Below are 18,758 nucleotides of genomic sequence, written 5' to 3'. Positions count from 1 at the left end.
TTTTGATTCATTTTTTGGTATTTCCTATTTCGCCTTTGAAATTGAAAACAGCGAGTTCATCACTTAATTCAAGAATCAATTCCATTGAACAACTTAGAACGAATGTTAATTTCTGCATGATGGCTTGCCCAAAAGGGGGAAAGCATGCGCCAAGCTTTTGGCTAAGATTCCAACGACTTCTCCAGCAGACAACTGACAGTCCCATCAACCATCAACAATCAAAACCCCTTATGAATACAAGCAGAAGCCTGTCATGGGATCCAAGACACCGGGAAATCATCGCCGGGGCCCAAATGGTATGGGAAATAAGTAGAGTATATATTTTGTTGTTAAGTATGCCGTTCTAACTACCTACCTAGAGTCGTCACCACATCCCGCAATTGATGCCATCAATCCTCCGAAGCAAGCCGCAGCAAGTAGACTCGTTCATAGTTCACTCGAAGGAGAAAGTGAAGGCGGGGAGGATGAGGACGACGATAAACCTGGAGCCGACCTAAAAGCTGTTGGTCAAATTGGCAACAATGGTAGGCCAACTCGAAAAATTGCCGAATACTTGAAGCTAACCCAAGATCAGGCCAGAAAAGAAACAAGAGAAGGAAGAAGAAAAAGAAGAATACAAAGGAATTGGAGATCCTACAGACGACCCCGCCTAGGGTTGCATTAGCGAACATTTTTCGCAGTCAGCGATACCCGGAAGCTGAAATTGTCAAATACAGCACGGACAATGACAATCTTCAGCGCACCACTGCTGAAGAACTCCGTCATATATCCGTTTTGAACGCTATGGACGATGAGTTCCTAAATGACTACCGCAAAGCTGCCGAAGTCCATCGCCAAGTCCGCCAGTATGTGCAGACAATCATCAAACCCGGCATTGCGCTCAGCCAGCTTGCCGAAGAAATAGAGGACGGCGTGCGTGCACTAACCAATCACCAAGGTCTTGAGACTGGAGACGCTCTCAAAGCCGGCATGGCCTTTCCCACCGGCCTCTGTTTGAATAACATTGCAGCTCACTGGACCCCTAATCCTGGTGCCAAGGAGGTTATCCTCAAGTATGATGATGTTTTGAAAATAGATTTCGGAGTTCATGTCAACGGCAGGATCGTGGATAGCGCTTTTACCATAGCTTTCAATCCAGTCTACGATAATTTGCTTGCAGCTGTCAAGGATGCGACCAATGCTGGGCTCAAGGTATGCGAATCGATTTTTTTTCCTACACCGTAGGGCTTTACAAAAGCTAAAGGAAAGCTCAGGAAGCAGGCATTGACGCCAGGATCGCTCACATCAGTGAGACAATCCAAAATGTAATGGAGAGCTACGAGGTTGAGCTCAACCAGAAGGTCATCCCCGTAAAGGCGGTTCGAAACATCACGGGTCATAACGTCCTACATTACAAGATCCACGGCGACAAACAAGTCCCATTCGTAAAGACACAGACCAACCAGCGCATGGAAGAAGGCGACGTGTTCGCTATTGAAACATTCGGCAGTACTGGAAAAGCATATCTCGACGATGCCACCGGAATCTACGGGTACGGGTACGATGAGAATGCCAGCACGGCCGGGCTTCATCACTCCTCGGCCAAGTCGCTATTGAAAACCATCAAGGAGAATTTCGGGACTCTGGTTTTCTCCAGGCGCTACCTTGAGCGGTTGGGGGTACAAAGATATCATCTCGGTATGAGATCGCTCGTCACTAATGGTATCGTCCAGTCGTATGCGCCGCTTGTGGATGTTCCTGGATCCTACGTTGCGCAGTTTGAGCATGTAAGTAGGCTCACATTTGTTGAGTTAACGTGAAAACTTCTAACAGAATCTTCTGGAACAGACTGTTTTGCTCCGGCCAAATTGCAAGGAGGTGATCTCCCGAGGAGATGATTACTGAAGAAGTTGTGGGAGCAAGGTTTCGGGTTTGGTATCCTTATTTTTCCCCCCTAACTTCAACGGTTAGGGAATTCCATTGGCTTGCTGAAGCAGTTCAACATGCTTTACTTACAGCCTGGATTACACTCGCTAAGTTTCCAAGTATCAACGACTCAACATCAACTTGCTTTTCCTCAAATACGGGAATCTATATAAAACCCTACGCGATTATTCCATTAGTACCATTCTTCTATGCCGCGTCTTTCCGATAGAGCTAGGATTTGCGACCCTGGCAGTTCTTGTGAGAACAAACGTCCAGTAGAAGCAAAACAATGCTAGAAGCCGTGTGTACGTACATACATACATATAAAGGGAAAATGCGCCCAGCGCCTGGGACCTCGCTAACACCTGACATCCCAAAAAGTTGCCGTAAGTCCTAGTAGTTAATGCACGACGTAGTTTTTCTTACACTATTGTATTTGAGTTGGCGATCGATATAACAGTAAGCGCTTAAGAAAGCTCCAAGTAGCAGTAGTAGCATTAGGACTAACTATTAGTAACTACTAGTTACGTCTCTCCAACCAACTTTAAGCCAACTGCGCTGAAAGCCTTGCATTCATCCCATGTCCACATGCGCCTAGAGCTGGGTTTTTATCTATTAACAAAAAAAAAAAAAAAAAAAAGGGGGGGGGGGGGGGGGTTACCTACAGAAAAGAGCCTTGCCATATCTTTTCTCTCCCACATCAAATATGGTAAAAATTCATACCAGATGAGGTTAAATTCCAGGAAATGTCTCGAGCGCTGCAGACCCAGCAGCTATTTCCGTGACATGTTGTATACAGTAATCGTTTAGGATTTCCAAAGATTGATGTAATAAGAAAATGTTTTTATCTCTTCACTGAATTGAAACGGCTTCTCTGCCCTCATCAATATAGGCCGGCCCTGTCTTACTCACTCCCAGCCTAATTCCGGCCGTGAACCCCAATCAGCCGTTCGCACCACCAAAATGTCCATCCATTGCCGTCGGCTATCGGTAATCCTGTTCCGCTGGAGAGGAACTTCGACGCCCCGTTTCCGCACCGAACATAAAGTGTGACGTCCCCATCGGCCGAATATGTTCGCATTGTTTACGAAACTCATAAGCGCACGTGGGACCGGGGAGACGAGAGGCCAGCGATATTGTTTCGATCGTAAACGACCACGCAGTGCCCATGCCTTGCCATGCCGGCTTCTACGTACCCTGATCAACCGCCTTCGAATCCCGGCACGCTCACCCGGGCAGGCAGGTGGGCACCGTAACAACGGCACGGCCATGGTTCCCTGTTCACATGTTCCCGGAATCTGCTGTTAGCAGGTAGGTGGGTATTGATGCCGTGGGTTGCCCGCCCCATGACATGCCGTGTGGCATACTTTCAGGTTCCGTCTGGCCCTTTTGGATGCTTCGCGGTTTGGCATTGTTGAGAATACCCCCGGATGGGCCGTGTGCGTGGTTTTTCACGGGAGCTTGATGGCCTCGTGCGAGCGATTTTGTGGGCTGTTTGTGATGAGCTCGGGCTGAGTGGCTGAGTGAGTGAGTGAGAAAGGTCTGCGTCCACCTTGGCAGGCTCACTGAGACTATATATCTTGTTTATGTTTGTGTGGTAGCTAGCGCTTGTCGCGTAGAGAGATATCACGATTGATGATATCGCCATCTCCAGGAGGGTTCGCTGGTTGGGGATTCCGAGGTGGATCATTTCGTTTGGGATGGAGGAGGAGGGAAGCCACGATAGTTCAGAGGGAATAACAACAACAATAATAATGAGTAAGGATGCTGACTTTTCATCGAGCCATGCTCTTAATTCTTTTTATTTGTTTGTTCATTTTTTACCTTTTCCTCTCTTCAGAATGATTGAAACAGATATAAAATACATCCCCTGCTTCCATTCCGCTCTACACAGGCTCTGCGATAAGACTTCGCCAAATGGAATTTGAAGTAAACACCCCGGTTTGAACTCTGTAGCGACAACATCCGGATACCTGACAAGCCAATCTATAAGTCTAGCACATTCCCCTCTGAACCCTGGCGTCTAAAATGTTAGATTTCCATCCTATGCAAACACCGTTTGCTCCTCTGTGTAGTCGGCCTGACATCATCATGGTCCAGCCCCCGCTCTCGATTGCGGGACAGTGCGCTTCACGGAAGCCGGTGGACAGGTCGGACAGAGCCCGTGAAAGTGTACATATGCCAGGAAGTAATTGCTATTGTCCGGCAACTGGATCTGGTGGAGGGATGGTTGGGTTGGTTGGAGAAACCTGTGTTGGTATTGACTTTGAGGTGAGGTTGGATTTCCCCTATATAACTATAACATCCATGGATGCACCTCAAATCGCGTGACTCCGTGGTACGAACCAGGTACTTTCATCTTTATATTATTTCGTGTTCATCGAGCCCGATTCCGGAGCACTTCCGTTGCTTGGATGAGTGGTGGCGGCCATGGTTGGTTCTGTTAGGTCGCTCGGTCATCCGAACGAGCAGGGCTCAAATCTTCACAGGGGAAATGGGGAGTTTCTTGCTGCGAGTTCTTGAGAGCCGTCAAATTTGGCCTCGCGCTTCTGGCGACGCTGCCCGTGAAAAATTTTGTTGTTGTCAGGCCAAGGATGTTGACTAGCTAACGCCGCTGTCAAACCATGCCACGGTGTGCTGCGCCATACCTAGATACGCAGGGCTAAGTGTGGGATTCTTGTGTGACTCGCCGGCCAGATACACCGTTCGTCACCGGTTACTTTGACTAAGAAACTCCATTTGAGGACCGAATATTCAACGGAATTGATTGAAAGGCAGTCAAAATTATAAAGATTGCCTTGCAGTGCAGTGCAGCGCGATGAGGCAAAGAATCAAATCACATAATAGCGCCAGTGTAATAGGTAATAGTTATCAGTTCCAAAAGCAGTGGAATCAGCGCTTGAGTCTCCTTGGAGCCCAGTGGTGGCGAAAATTTCTTCCTCAACGCCTGTTGGGATATCCATCCACACTAAAAATAGCAGCAACAACGGTCAGCTGCACGGATCTTATCAGTTAGCCGCCTTGGCCTGATCAAGTCCTCTCCTGCGTGCGTCACCCAAGCATCCCGCCGCGTACGTACTCATGGCACTGTCGCAAGCATTAACTTGACGACGACCACGATGCACCACACGAGAACTGTGCGGTGCAGGTTAAGTATTACACTTGGGAGAGCATATGCGCCACAGATATTAGGCAGGAAAACCGATTGATCTGTCTCCGCAGCAATGCTGCACTTGTCAAAATGAAAGCCAGCGGGCGCAACATCCCGTGGTTGAATCAACCGCCCCAGAGACCGCGCACGGTAAGTGGACCATCAGCATCGGCAAATCCCCACTCCCGTGCCTCAAAGAAGTGCCTTGCTCAATACTGGACGGTACGTTATGCACATCGTAGCACAGCGCAAAAGGCAAGAAACAGTGACGGAAACCGTGGCGGCAAAGAAATTGGTATCATTCCAAGGTTCCTTCAGGCGGCCGATGCACAACATGGTGCAGGACCAGCAACGCCGGGGTGTGCTAGCGCGCATGCAGCTTGCAAGTGACGGCTGCGAAGCCTCCTGCGCTAGCAAGGTTCCGCGCGGTCGGGCCCTGGAAGGGCCCCGCAGCAGCCTAGGATGTGTAGCTACGGACATTGAAGTTGACAGCGGGTGAAAGCGCTCAAGGCTCAAGGGTACAATTGATAACAGAGATCGAAGGCGCATATTGCTGAGAATATATATGCGATAACCGTTGGTAACTCTGGCCAAGTACCTGCGCACCACAAAATGGACGGTGGGTACATGCAGCGCGCTAGCCCTGACTAGCCAAGATCGTTGGTCACACTTTACTGTATTAAGCCTAGCGCCTGCGCCACCGCTTTCCCTTCCAGGCTGCGCCTAGCCCAATCTGGAAGTCCCATAACGACACGATTCTGCCGTCCTTCTTTCGGACCCGTTCGACTTTCATCCAACGTCGAACCTCAACCTCAACCTCAACGTCCACATCAACAGCGTCTGCAGCATCGGCGGCATGCAATGCACGCACCAGTCTGTCCTTTCAGCCTCTCTGTTCTTCGTCCTGATTACTGCTTGGCGCTGCCAGGCGTCAAGTAGCGTATCCACTCCCTGCTGGTTGTCCCTCAAACCCCCGTCGTTTAACTTTTTATTTGCCTTTCGCCTAGCATGCATAGCCCTGCACATAAGCCCGAGTCAAGCTCTCATCCACGTTTTAACCCCCATCGCTCCATCACTTTCTTGAACTCTGATCTTCAACCTTCCGAGGCATTCGCACTCGTTCCAGCGTGTAAGTTCTCCCGTTTCCGCGGTTCTTCTGCCGCCGCTTTGAACAGTTGCCCTGTGAAACCTTTGCCTTTGGCGCGTTCCAATTTTACCAGTAACCTTTAATTATCTCCCTTTCTACAATTCATGGTTGATCCCCCAGCGCGCACCATCAAACAACAATATAAGAAAAGAAACAGAGAGAAAGCCAGAAACAAGCCTTTTCCAGCCTGCCTCCTCGTTAATACCCCCCCCTCCCTGGGGCTGACAGCTGACCCTAGTCCAATTCAAACCGCAGCGCAGACAGCTACACAACCCACAAACTCCCCCGAGAACGACTAGGAACATATAATATAACTTAGTTATAATAATATAATCATAATATAAGACTCATCATCGGACGGAATCGATATTCACAAAGCGGGTTGCGACGACTTTTGTGGCTCCATGTCTCCAAGCCTTCAGCCTCCACACCAAGCAACAACAAGAGTCCGTCGTCCCAAGCCAGCCAGTTCCCCGTTAATTATGTCCAGCCTCTCCTCATTTTTTTGAGCCCCACTCTTCCTCCCTGGCCGTCCTATTGCAGTTAGTGGCTGGGCTCGAGAAACCCGTCACTCCAAAAACGCCGCTGGTGCAGACGACGCAGCTCCCAAGCAATAATCCATCTTTGTTATTTGTTTGCCCTTTCCGTTTTTTTTTTTTTTTTTTGGGTTGTTTTCTCCCTCTACCAACAAGATCTCGCCGTTTCATTCCCCAATTCTATTCGTCCACTCCTTTGATTTAGTTTGATTTATTTTATTTAAACTTACTTTAGCTTCTGAGCCTCCCATCATCCCCTGAAAGCACCCCGTCACTCCTTCGTCGTTTTGGCTTTCCCCTTGCACCAGTCTTGTCCGCGGTCTATCAGCCAAAACCCGTCCTCATCTCCTCGGGCCTTTTGGACATTCCTCTGACGCTCCTTTCTTGTTGAGTCTCTCTTCATCCGGCCTGCGCGCCGCTTCCCTTCCTTTGTCTTTTTTCATAGCTTCAGATATAATATCCCTGGCCATTTGTTCGTCATTTGCACCCTCTCGAACTCCCACTCCCCGTCCACGTTCGCCCTCCGCCTTCTCCACCACCCCAATAGCGAACGATCCAGCGTCGATCTAAGAACCAACCAGGAGTTTTTCTAGTATCTTTCCTTCCACGCAGAGGACAAACCTTCCTCCGAATTTCAGCAACAAAAATCCCCTGTTTCCTCCCAACCGCTGCTTCACAACAAATCCTCCCTCACCTGTGTGAATCGAGGCAATTTCTGCCAATTGGGACTACACGCCTCGGCCACAATTGCTATATTTCTTGCCTCTACCAACGCCCCTCCTGCTTGGGTTCTGGGGGGCGAGAAATCTCGCGTTTTGCTCAATTTTGCGCGGGCCCTTCAAAAACTCTGACCCACACCACCTGCGCTGAGTGGTGTTGAAACAGTACCAAAAGCCTCAACAATGCGGAAAGGCTACCTCATATTCATCGTCGTCAACTTCTTGATAGTCGCTTTCCTTGTGCGCAGTGTCTTTACCCTCCTGACACTTCTCATCGAAGATGCCTCGGCTGATGCGATTCGCCGTTCGGACCTCCCTTCGCCGAATTCGAGTCTAATTGAGACCCGTCCGCAGCTTATTCCTAAGATCATACATCAAACATACAAGAATGAATCAATTCCTGCTATGTGGCTTGGTGCTCAGCAGAGCTGTATCAAGCTCCACGCGGATTACGAATACAAGGTGCGTTTTGGTGTTTTTTCTTTCTTTTTTTTTTTAGGGGGGGGGGGGGGGGGGTTCTGTAGATGTAGCGTATCCTAATTGTTGGCTGGATCAAACGTTCAGTGCAATTGTCGGAATGTTGCGTTCAAAATTTGAGTGAAAAAATGGAAATGAAAAGGTCAATTGAAGCTAACCCAAAATAAAACCACTATTAGCTTTGGACGGACATGAAATCAAGGGATTTCATCGCGAAAGAATACCCTTGGTTCCTAGAGACTTTTGATAACTACCCGCACAACATTCAGCGAGCGGACGCGATTCGATACTTCGTCTTGGCACATTATGGTGGAACCTACATTGATCTAGACGATGTATGTTGATTTGGATTTATTTTTTCGTCATTCCAGATTTTTGTTGCTCCTGCGGGAAATAAATGCCAGCCGCGCCCATAAGTTCCTAACTAATCCAATGTTTCTTATATTACAGGGTTGCAACCGTCGCCTTGATCCTCTCCTCTCCTACGGTGCTTGGGTCCGCCGCACAGCGCCCACAGGCATCTCCAACGATGCCATGGGAGCTGTCCCCCAACACCCTTTCTTCCTCCGTGTCATTGACTCCTTACAAGCGTATAATAAGAACTGGGCGCTACCGTACATCACCGTCATGTATTCGACTGGGCCGCTCTTCCTCTCCGTCATCTGGAAGGAATACATGCTCTCCGAACCCACCATGGCCGATCGAGTGCGCATACTCATGCCGGACGAGTATAACCGGCATTCATGGAGCTTCTTCACACATCATCAGGGCAGCAGTTGGCATGGCAAAGATGCCAGGCTCATCTTTTGGGTGCGTAAAATAAAAAGAAAAAGAAAAAAAATGCTGGATCCTACCGCTCACCTATGAGACTAACTAACTCCAATTCTAAATAGATGGGCGGCCACTGGATGCTTTTGACGGCCCTCGGCTTCTGCCTCGCTGGCATACTCGGCTTCTGCCTCTGGTGGGCCTATGGCCGCCTCCTCTTCTACACCTCCCGCTGCTACCGCTACTCACCCCTTTCCAGGCGGCCACCGCCACCGCCACCGCACCCACCGATCCCACAACGCTCCTCATCCTTCTCACCCTCTCGACGACCTGGCGGCCGGTTATTCCCAGGTTGGCTGCGCCGACAAAGTCCTGCGAAGCGTCGCGGTGACGAGGAGATTGGTGGGTATGCGGATGTCGCATATGAACTCCTCGGTGGACGCAAAAGTGGCAGTATCCGAAAGGAATGAATAAACAATTTAAAACAAAGAATACGAATTGAAATAGAACAGGGCGGAGTGGAGGCGTTTTATTTTATATTTTTCTTCATTTTCCTTCCTTTTTTCTTCAAAGCCATCTATTTCTCTTTTCTTGTCGATTCACCTACTTCTATACCACCCCCTTAATAATTATTTGTATGTGAATAAACGTGTGTCTGCGTGCGCGTGTTGATGTCACGGCCAAAATCCCGCATTGAAAGAGCAAGCAGGACATGCTACGGAAGCAATTTTTGTTCTGATATGTTGTCTTCAAAGTTTTTTGTGTTCCTAGGGAAAAGGGATGGGAGCGCGTGAGAGGACAAAGGGAGAGGAAGAGGAAGAGGAACCTTTCATGACGTCCTTCCCTTGCTTTCCATAGGGGGGGGGGGGGGGGGGGTCCACCTTGCTTCTGTTTTTCAGCCTTACGGGTGGACATACAACACTTTGTTCTTGTTTACTTATAATAATGCGCATATACCCCGGTGTTATCGTGGGTCATTTTAATCGTTTGGTTTCACCAATTTTTGTGTCCATGCCTCTGATGGGGCTGAAGGAGTTCTGTTTTGATTTATCCGGGTATGTTTCATATATTCTATGAAATGTTTTGTTTTATTTGGCTGGTATTTGGCTGGTATTGATATTGTTTTTTAATATCTCCTTCTACTCCTACTCTTTTTTTCCATATTTCTTCTTGATTTGATAGATATTGTAATTCTTCTTATATTTCTTGCATCAGATCTTTTCTGAGTTTTTGTTCAAATTTTTTTTTTTTTTTAAATTCCCTTTTAGAGCACTGGAGCTTTCTGAGGCGCAAATATATATAAATATAATAATAATAATATATTACATCTGATCTTGATCTGATTCTTGTCAGGAGCAAGAGCAGGCAGTTACTATCCTTCTCATCGTTTCTCCTCAATCACGCCTTGCCTCGTGTCTTGTCTTGTGCCCGGCATTGATATTCGCAGTAGGTTTTTTTTTTTTATCTTAACATCCGTTAGAACTAAGTTACAAGACTTATTTCTAATTTCTATGGCAAATCCTCCTCTTGCTTCATTCATGCTTGTAATTCGCTGCCTGTTGCGCTTTATACCCATGTATATACATACATACATACATACATACATACATATATATATATATAGTCTTTTTCATAGACTAGATCTCCTATAGAGAGATTATTCTATACATATGTTATGTAATTAATATACCTCACTCCATTCCTGATTTAGACCATATCATCAGCGACTCCTCCGAGGAGGCGAAATGGGTTGGGTTGGATCGTTGGATCGTACATGCACAGTGTACAGCAGTACGTGTAGAGAGAGAGAGAGAGAGAGAGAGAGAGAGAGAGAGAGAGAGAGAGGGCACACTCCGTTGAATGCAGGCCGGGCCGGGAAGGAGATGATGAGAAATGAGAAAAACACCCTCTTCAGACCAGACGGGGGAAGTGGGTTGATTAATTGCTGTCTGGATGTCTGGCGCATATATATATATCCTACTTTATACGACTAACTAACTTGTGCTTGAGATCATCAATCACAAGTGTCTGGCAGTACCTGGTACATCTATCTAATATCTAATCTATCTTATATCAAGGGACTCCCATGGAGCCGGGCCAATTCAGATATAGATATAGATATAGATATAGATATAGATATAGAAACAGCGCTTGAGCGCTAGTTTGGCTTGGTTTCCAGCGCCGTTGTGGATCAATCAGCTGGCTATCGGCTGGGTTTTTGGGTTTTGGGTCTGGAGGTAACTAGTTAGTTGGCGGTTGCGACTGGGGAAGGTTAGGTAGGGAAAGGATATTATTATGTTGAGAGGACCTTGAATGTGCAACCCGCGCAAGCCATCGATCGGCTTTCTGCTATTTTGGGATTAAGGAAAAGGGAGGGGAGGATACGCGAACGACGCAGGCAGGCAAGGTAAGGTAAGGTAAGGTAAGGAAAAAGTAAGGAAGTAAGTGTAAGTAGATTTGTGAGCGTTTGTTTCAGTTCATTAGTTTTATATAGTTATAGTAAGTAGTATCCCATCGGATCAGATCAGATCAGATCAGAACTGCCAAAGTCGCTGTTGATCTCTGCCTTCGTCTTTTTAACTGAAGGCCTTTATTTATTTACGCCGCCACCAACCAGCAAAATCAACAATCAAAAAAAAAAAAAAAAAAAAAAACAAAAAAACAAAAAAACCGAGCAGTTGATGGGGTTCCGTCCCACCCCCATCTTCCGACTTGGTTTCGCCTTCGCCCTACCAGCTAAGCTAGGCGGAGGTTTCAGCGAATGATTCTGGATGTTCATTCGCAAATAATTATTGCTGGACGGTTTTCAAAAGAGGAATTGGAAAAGGGGAAACATGTTCAGACAGAGAGAGAAAGAAGACGCCCAACAGTGAACAGGAAAAAAAAAGCAGAGTATATATAAGGTATATAGCGTGGTATGTATATAATATGACGACGGGGAAGTGTAATGTGGCGAGAGAAAGCAAGGCAATAGAAAACAAGTCAAATAAAATGCAGGTAGCCCCCCTTTTGAACCTGGGAGAGTGTGGAAAAAAAAAAAAAAAAAAAAAAAAAAAAAAAAAAAAAAATAAGAGGGAAACAAAATAAACAGGCAGACGAACAAAGGTAGGAAGGATATCAGACTTAGACACGCTCGCCTGGGAGAACCGGCATCAGAAAGAAATTAATCGCTAATTAGCAGAGATAAGAAGACAAATGAGAACGGAAAAGGTATAAAAGAAGAAGCATAATCATTCGAGCGAGAAAGAAATGCGAATAAAAAATCATTCGAGCGAGAAAGAAATGCGAATAAAAAGCGTCAAAATATATAGCATTGAAATTTTCTTTTTTCATGCTTCCAAATCAGGTAGCCTCCAATCAAGCCTGGGTGGCTGGCTGAGGGTTAATAGAGGGCCCCTATCCTTCTTCTGCTCGCGTCGCTCCATGGATCGCGCCATGAGCAACCCGCGAAACGAGGAAGCGGTGTCGGATAGCCGGGTACCCGTGTTGGTGGGTGTGCTTGTGGTTGCCTTACTGCTTAGATTGCTGTTACTCTTAGTCGTGCGGATGCTGTTATTATTTAAAGTTCCTGGGGTAGCCAGGTGTGGGAGAGAAGGGGTCGGGACGGAGCGATCTGTGGACGACGTTTGTAGGCCACTAGAGGTATGGTATTTGAGTAAGGGAGGACGTGAAGAGTGGGTACGAGAGGCATCGGATGTGGACGATTTCGCTTTAGTCTTGGTGATTTGGATGGTAAGGTTTTCGTTGTGGTCGTTGTTCTCAGGGCTGCTGTAGTGCTCTTCATTATATGTCCCATCGGGTTGGTTTGGATTGGTCTGTTCAGACGAGAGCTGGTTGAGAAATGTACCGAGACTGGCAGCCGTAGTTGGCCGGCCATCGCTCGCATCGTCGTCGGCGCTATTACCGTATTCATCGACGAGGCCATGGGCCAGATTGTAATTTCGTACTAGATACCGTTGAAGGCGTTGGACTTCAATATCCCATTTCTCGCCTAGCGATTGAAGCACCGCTTGCACATCGTGCCGTAGAGCATGTGGGTGGGTGGTTGTACTGGCTAGCATGGGGGCAGAAGAGGCTAACGGCGAGGAGAATGTAGTCGTATGAGGATTCCCCTGTTGTACCGATGCCGGTGCTGGTTTAACTAACTTGTTCCCCGAGCTTGTAGCTCCACCAGAAACAGCTGCCTGGAGGGTCTTGCGTATGGTGGTTGTTTTAGACCCTCCGGTGTTTGAGGAATTCTGGCTCACGGACTCGATTTCACGGCGAACTCGCTCCAGACACTGCTCTCTGTCCTTTACCATTGAGGGAAGATGTAGAAGCTTCTTGTTTTTTTGCAGGCCGTTAACTAGTACTGTAAAGGACTGGAGATTGATTTCATTATTATCGCAGTAAACTTCGAAAAGGGTTCCATTTTCTTCCAGCACAGACGCAAGTGTATTGGCCCCCTGCAGCCCCAGTCTTTGATGTTCAATCTTCAATACCCTCAGCGAAGTATTTTTTTTCAGACCAGTCAAGGCCTGGTTTAGACCAATACCAAACCGAGCAACGTCCAGGTGCGCGTATTCACCGCTGATATCTAATTCCTCGATCGAGTTATTTTCCTCAAACATGAGTCGGAGTGCCTTGCACGTTTCCGGGCCAGCGTCATATGGCAAGGACGCCTTCGAAATATCAAGATACTTTAATGTCGTATTTTTCCTCACGGCATCAAGCAATCGCCGGAAGTGGTCTTCTTTTTGAAATTCCATCATTCTCATCGTCAGATGAGTTGGGGTTTTATCATTCGCAATCGCGTCAACTAGCAGAGAGTACTCGACATGAAGGCGATTTTCACTGACGTGGAGATGGATGTTTCGTGGCTTCCCCGAATCATTCGTCATGGAATGGAGAAATACCGCGACGTCTCTTCCGGTCAGGCCACATTGGTCGAGTTTCAGATTTCGAAGTGTGCTGGATCTAGGGCTTGCTAGGTATGCCGCGACTGAGTCCACGGTTTGTCCATTAACCGCTGTGTGACTCAGGGACAACTCCTCCAGTCGCCAGTTCAGTAGCGTTTCTGGGGCAATAAGCGGCTCTGGTCCTGTGGTCCTTGAGATGTGTGAAAGGTTTATTTTTCGGATATGTGCAAAGTAGCCTATTTGCTGTTGAAATAGTTCAGGGCTTAGTCTTCCCTGAACACCGGAGATATCAACAGATTCTAAAGAATTATCCTGAGCGGTTATTGTCGAAAGGATCAGGTCAAGGTCATGGATTGATATACCGCAATGACTGACCTCAAGGGCTCGAAGGTGAGAAGATTTCTGTGATGCAGCATCAACCAAATAATCCAGGTCCGAGTCGCCCAGTTTGATTCCATTTAATACAACCCAATCCACGTTCGTTAGCTGGCGTCGGCAAAGGGGAAATATTGCTTCCGGAATTCCGCAGCCCGGGTCAAGCGCCCCTCTGTTCGTAGACGGTTGTCTGGTCAGACAGAACGAGAAATCCAGCTTCCGAAGGCGTTTATTCTTCAGACACAAGGCGCGAATTTCCTGAGACAGGATAGACATATTTTCTTGACCAGGAAGTCGAATAGCGAGGTTGGAACGGGTCGTTGCAGCATCGATATCAATTCCACAGGGGTCGCGCAAACTATGAAGAACATCTAAATTGATATCCATAAACGAGATCGTAACGAAGGACTCATTATATCGTAGCGAGCGCATAACAGCTAAAAGTTCTAGAGCGGAATACCTGCGCCGATCCTTACCGCTCGCGGGGTGCAGTAAACGAAAACATGGAGCGTCATCACAGGCGTAATCAATTGTATAACGGATATTTGAGGTGTCGACATCGTAGGCGGCGCAGTAAGCTGTAAGAGTGCGATCGAATCCACCATGATCTTGATCCACGTACATTAATGGAGCGACTTGATCTTCTACATGCTGAGGGACATTGAAGCCAAATGGTTGTTGCAGCCATTCCGGCCTAAGCCATTCCACCCTCTGCCGCATTAGAATAGCGATTTCGCTTGAGAATGATGATGAAAGGTACAAACCGAAGGGATGGCAAAGGGGTGCACTACGAACATGTTAGCGGAGACTAGTAAGAGAGAGAGAGAGAGAGAGACTATAAAACACAGGAACAGCCCAACCCACGAAATTGGCTAATAAATAAAGAAATAAAGAAATAAATGGCAACGAAAATGAAGAACATACCGGAATACCAGCTGGAAAGCATCATCGCCTCCCTGTATCGACACGGACGTCAACGTCATAAACCCAAATGACATGTTCATATCCAACTCAGTTATAGAGGTGACGGAACCCCGATTGGACGACTTCGGTAGTGGTATTAAGTGGATTTTATGGACGCCGATAGCCAGATAACACACATTCGAAGTCAGCTTCGCGAAGTCATCATTCGATGATCTGCCACCAGACTTGGTCGCCACGCGTTGCACGACCTTGTACATTCGGAAACAATCCGGGTCATAGTCTCGTTCAAGTTCGAGAGCCCTGGCAACGTATTCTACGGACTTTTGATCAAACATCGGCGGGTCAATAGCTCGGGCTTGCTCAGCTGCCGCACGGATACCTGCTAGCCATAATCCAGATTCCTCCGGGTCGCTAAATTGTAGCTGGAAAGACAAGGGTTTGGGGGATCGCTCGTCCATATGGCAGACCTCAATTGAAAAGTAAGGTCGTCCATCATCGAGCTTGTAGACTGCCACTATAGAGTTCAATGGTATCCCCGCCGCAAGGTCCGCATAAGTAGCCAACTGCGGGTCCTGAAAGGAAGCAATTGAGACCATTGATTGCCGATTCGTGGAAGTCAAAACCAGAGAATTTCGACCACATGAGGCCGGGATGGAGGGGAAAAGCTCTGCCGCTTTTGACTGGCTTTTGAACCGCACCAAATGAGTATCCGTCAGCACCAGGTACTGGCTCTTCTTCCGCCACATGCCGCCTGTTGTTTGGACTTCGCCATGATGTAAGGTTTGGTTTCCTAAGAGGGATTTCAGGGTGGCCAGGCTTGCGGCAACGTCTTCCTCATCACCAGAGGACGCTTTAGAACGGGCTCTTGTCGAGCGCTGGTCATCATCAATTGAGCCCAGCGAGCGCAAGGACCCAAACACGGATTTTCGCATGGATTTCTGAGAGGATTTCGATCGCGTATTCGAGAGCTCATCTGTGGACGGGGAGGCGAGGTATTCCTGTCAAAGGATGCAAGAGAGATTAGGGACTGAGAGCGATAGCTAGAGGAGCCAAAACCATAATTGGTGGAACGGGGTGCCCATTACGGGAGACATCCAACGTATGTACTTTCATACACAAGGTTGGATGGATGGAAGATGAAGAATTTCGTGTTTGAGAGAGGGGACGAGGTTTTTTTTTTTTTTTTTTTTTTTTTGTAGCGAATTGGGAAATTGGTGCAACTTACCCTGGCAATCGGGGAGCCGCTGCTGTAGGGCCGTCCACTGCTCTTTGGCTGCCTGTGGTGAGCCCTTAGCGGACGCGAACCCGAGCGGTGTGTTGTCGCATAAAAGCCATCGGAAACAGATCGATCGTGCCCGTGAAGGTCTCTGGCTGGACCAGTAAAGGCGGAGTCCAATAATCCACTCCAACTCTTTCTCCGCTGAGATTTCTGATGGTTATGATTATCAGATCTCTCCGCCATGGTGTGCGTAGTGTGGGAGTTAAGGGCGGTCACTGCCCAAGCTAAGGGAAACCCAAGATAACGGAACCACGGGGAGATCCAGATTGAGGGAAAGCAGGAGGACAGGTGCAGCTAGAAGGGGATCACTGATTGGAGGTCGGCGATAGATACAGGACACAAAAATTGATAAGAGCAGAAAAAGGTGGAACCAGTGCTCCCAAGCCCTTCAGCCTTCGAGGTTCTGGATCAGCGATTGTCGGGAGAACGAATCATCGAACCGCACTATTACTGCTAGTTCGTCCAGATCAACCGATTAACAGCAACTGGGCTGGCTGAGTTGCCATGCTGGAAGAAGCGGCCTGTCACTGATCGAATGGCGTCCAGTAACACCGCAGACTGGAGGGCCGTGGGTGGAGAGCAAGATGGATGAGGTGGCTGCGGGATGTCGTGTCAGTGCACATCGAGCGGCACTCTGTCGATGGTTCGTGGAAGAGGAGAGATGGAGGGAGAGGAAGCAGATGAGGAAGAAGAGGGGAAAGACGAGAAAGACAAGACAACGGAGGTGGAGACAGAACAAGGACAGGACAAGATCAAGATCGAGATCAAGAAGCGAGGAAATGCTGGCAGAAAGAGGAGGCTCTACCTAGGTAACCGGGCTAACCCAGCAGGGCAGTTAGCCTGTGCTACTGTATCAGTCCCGACAACGACAGCAACAACAGCAACGTCGCCTGCTCCCCAAGGAACGAAACACATGGCAACAGCTGCTGGCCAAGTATACGCAGCGCAGATCCGTCGCTGATTGATCGATGGCCTTTGGATTGCAATGGTAGCGACAGAGCCCTCTTCACGAAGCCGCTGGTACGACGAACATGGGCCCCATTTTGTCTCTCTGGCCACACACATGGCAACATCCTATCATGATGTCTACAAGTATACTTAAAAGCTGCTATTAACTCCCCCTCCTCCTCCTCCTCCCTTCAGGTACACCGTCGGCACGGGCAAGCTTTCGTGTAAGTTGCGGCCTGTCTCCTTCCCCTCAACGTCAGCAACAACAAAGCTGCCCTCCGCTACGTTGCAACATGGCTGGCCTGGCTCTGGAGCACTGGTAATTGTGACGTGATGTTTCTCCAGATTCCTACCAAGGTTCGCAGCTGGCAGATACTTTAACTTTTTCTCAAAATAGGCATGGTGGCTAAACTTCCATGCCTTGTTTCAGACTACGTCAAAGACGTCTTGTTGTAGTTCTACTCTACACTCCTGGAGCTCTCTTGGGGGGGAAATAGAGATATGGGCGAGTGAGTGCTTCTGAGCGCCTTGAGAATAATACCTGAGACCTTCGAATGGAACATTGTGGGAGGCCCATCTGTGCCTGGGCTTCGCTTCATCTCATTTCTGTGGAGACACGTAGCTCCTTAACAAAGTATTCCTCAGAGAATGCCAGCCAACCGTAAGATCGCCAAACCCGTATTTGAAATAGAAATGCCATGTAGCGCGGAGCTTCTCTGTAACTTGCAAACTCTTTTAGTTAACGAGCTGAGCACGCATGGCTGATACTTGGCGCTGAAAGTACCAGTATTCTGTTATGGTCTTTACACAAAAACAGTGGCTGGCTATTGGCCGAGTCCACATTCGGGTGTCAAATATCACTCTCCCCATTTCCTCCAGCATCAACCCCTGAACTTGAGGATAATCCTCCGGTCTCCGCGTCGCAAGGAAGCCACAGGAGTTCGACGGTTAAATCCAACATCATCCACAACATGACAAATGCTAAATTCTCCATCTTCGCCGACCGCGGAAAGTTGCAATATCAACAATCATGGGGATAAGTGAATACATTTCCCGCGCTGCTCGTCATCCCGCATAATTGTGATAGTCCCGCGTATGTCCCCGTCCCCGTGCAGCAGCACACCGTTGGATCCGCGCGTTGATTGCAAAAATGAAGACGAGCGTTCCCAGCATGTGCATGCATCCACGCATATGCAATCAGAAATCTTGGAATTCTCGCCTGCATCCTGTCAGATTTTGTGGAGCAGAAGAAGGATCAAAAACCGTATTTGGAAACTACTAGTACCACAATCGCTGCGGAATATTAAATGCCCTTTGGACGTGGCGCAGGCCCATGTAGTAGCTCAACCACCCTTTTTTTTTTTTTTTTTTCAGATCTTGAAAAGTGAGGAGCGAGACTTGGTGTGGGGTTGATCCAGATTTTCAAAGTCAAAAACAAAACGAAACCAGGAAAAAAAAAAAAAAAAAAAAAAAAAAAAAAAAAACCATTGCGAAAAACAGACAATGGAGCAAGGGTTGGCTGGCGGTCTGGCAAGGCTCGTGTTGGCGTGCTCGCCCTACTCACCCCGCAGTGCCAATGCCAGTGGCCTTGCCGGGCTGCGACATTCCGGCACGTCATCATCGCCGAGGAG

The 18,758-nt window shown here is 48.0% G+C and overlaps 4 protein-coding genes across 4 annotated transcripts; 2 read left to right on the top strand and 2 right to left on the bottom strand.

Annotated features, from left to right (window-relative positions):
* Positions 1–253: 253 nt before the first annotated feature.
* HCAG_08694 (methionine aminopeptidase 2B) lies at positions 254–1,884 on the top strand (the record flags this gene model as incomplete). The annotated part of the gene is made up of 5 exons (XM_001536323.1): positions 254–296; positions 360–524; positions 575–1,191; positions 1,254–1,766; positions 1,828–1,884. 5 exons carry the CDS (start codon positions 254–256, stop codon positions 1,882–1,884), a joined length of 1,395 nt encoding a protein of 464 aa, XP_001536373.1.
* A 545-nt stretch (positions 1,885–2,429) lies between these two features.
* On the bottom strand, positions 2,430–3,317 carry HCAG_08693 (predicted protein; the record flags this gene model as incomplete). The annotated part of the gene is made up of 4 exons (XM_001536322.1): positions 2,430–2,499; positions 2,629–2,678; positions 3,102–3,182; positions 3,273–3,317. The coding sequence occupies 4 exons, from the start codon at positions 3,315–3,317 to the stop codon at positions 2,430–2,432; spliced, it is 246 nt and encodes an 81-aa protein (XP_001536372.1).
* Positions 3,318–7,641: 4,324 nt separating this feature from the next.
* On the top strand, positions 7,642–9,173 carry HCAG_08692 (hypothetical protein; the record flags this gene model as incomplete). The annotated part of the gene is made up of 4 exons (XM_001536321.1): positions 7,642–7,920; positions 8,115–8,270; positions 8,386–8,745; positions 8,829–9,173. The coding sequence occupies 4 exons, from the start codon at positions 7,642–7,644 to the stop codon at positions 9,171–9,173; spliced, it is 1,140 nt and encodes a 379-aa protein (XP_001536371.1).
* A 2,859-nt stretch (positions 9,174–12,032) lies between these two features.
* HCAG_08691 (conserved hypothetical protein) lies at positions 12,033–16,362 on the bottom strand (the record flags this gene model as incomplete). The annotated part of the gene is made up of 3 exons (XM_001536320.1): positions 12,033–14,670; positions 14,901–15,898; positions 16,126–16,362. 3 exons carry the CDS (start codon positions 16,360–16,362, stop codon positions 12,033–12,035), a joined length of 3,873 nt encoding a protein of 1,290 aa, XP_001536370.1.
* Between the last annotated feature and the right edge of the window lie 2,396 nt (positions 16,363–18,758).

Source organism: Histoplasma capsulatum, genomic scaffold (genome assembly GCF_000149585.1).
Source record: "Histoplasma capsulatum NAm1 scaffold_12 genomic scaffold, whole genome shotgun sequence".
Classification (NCBI taxonomy): Eukaryota; Fungi; Ascomycota; class Eurotiomycetes; order Onygenales; family Ajellomycetaceae; genus Histoplasma; species Histoplasma mississippiense.
Note: the sequence above shows the minus strand (reverse complement) of the source record. Positions and strands in the feature narration are given on the sequence as shown.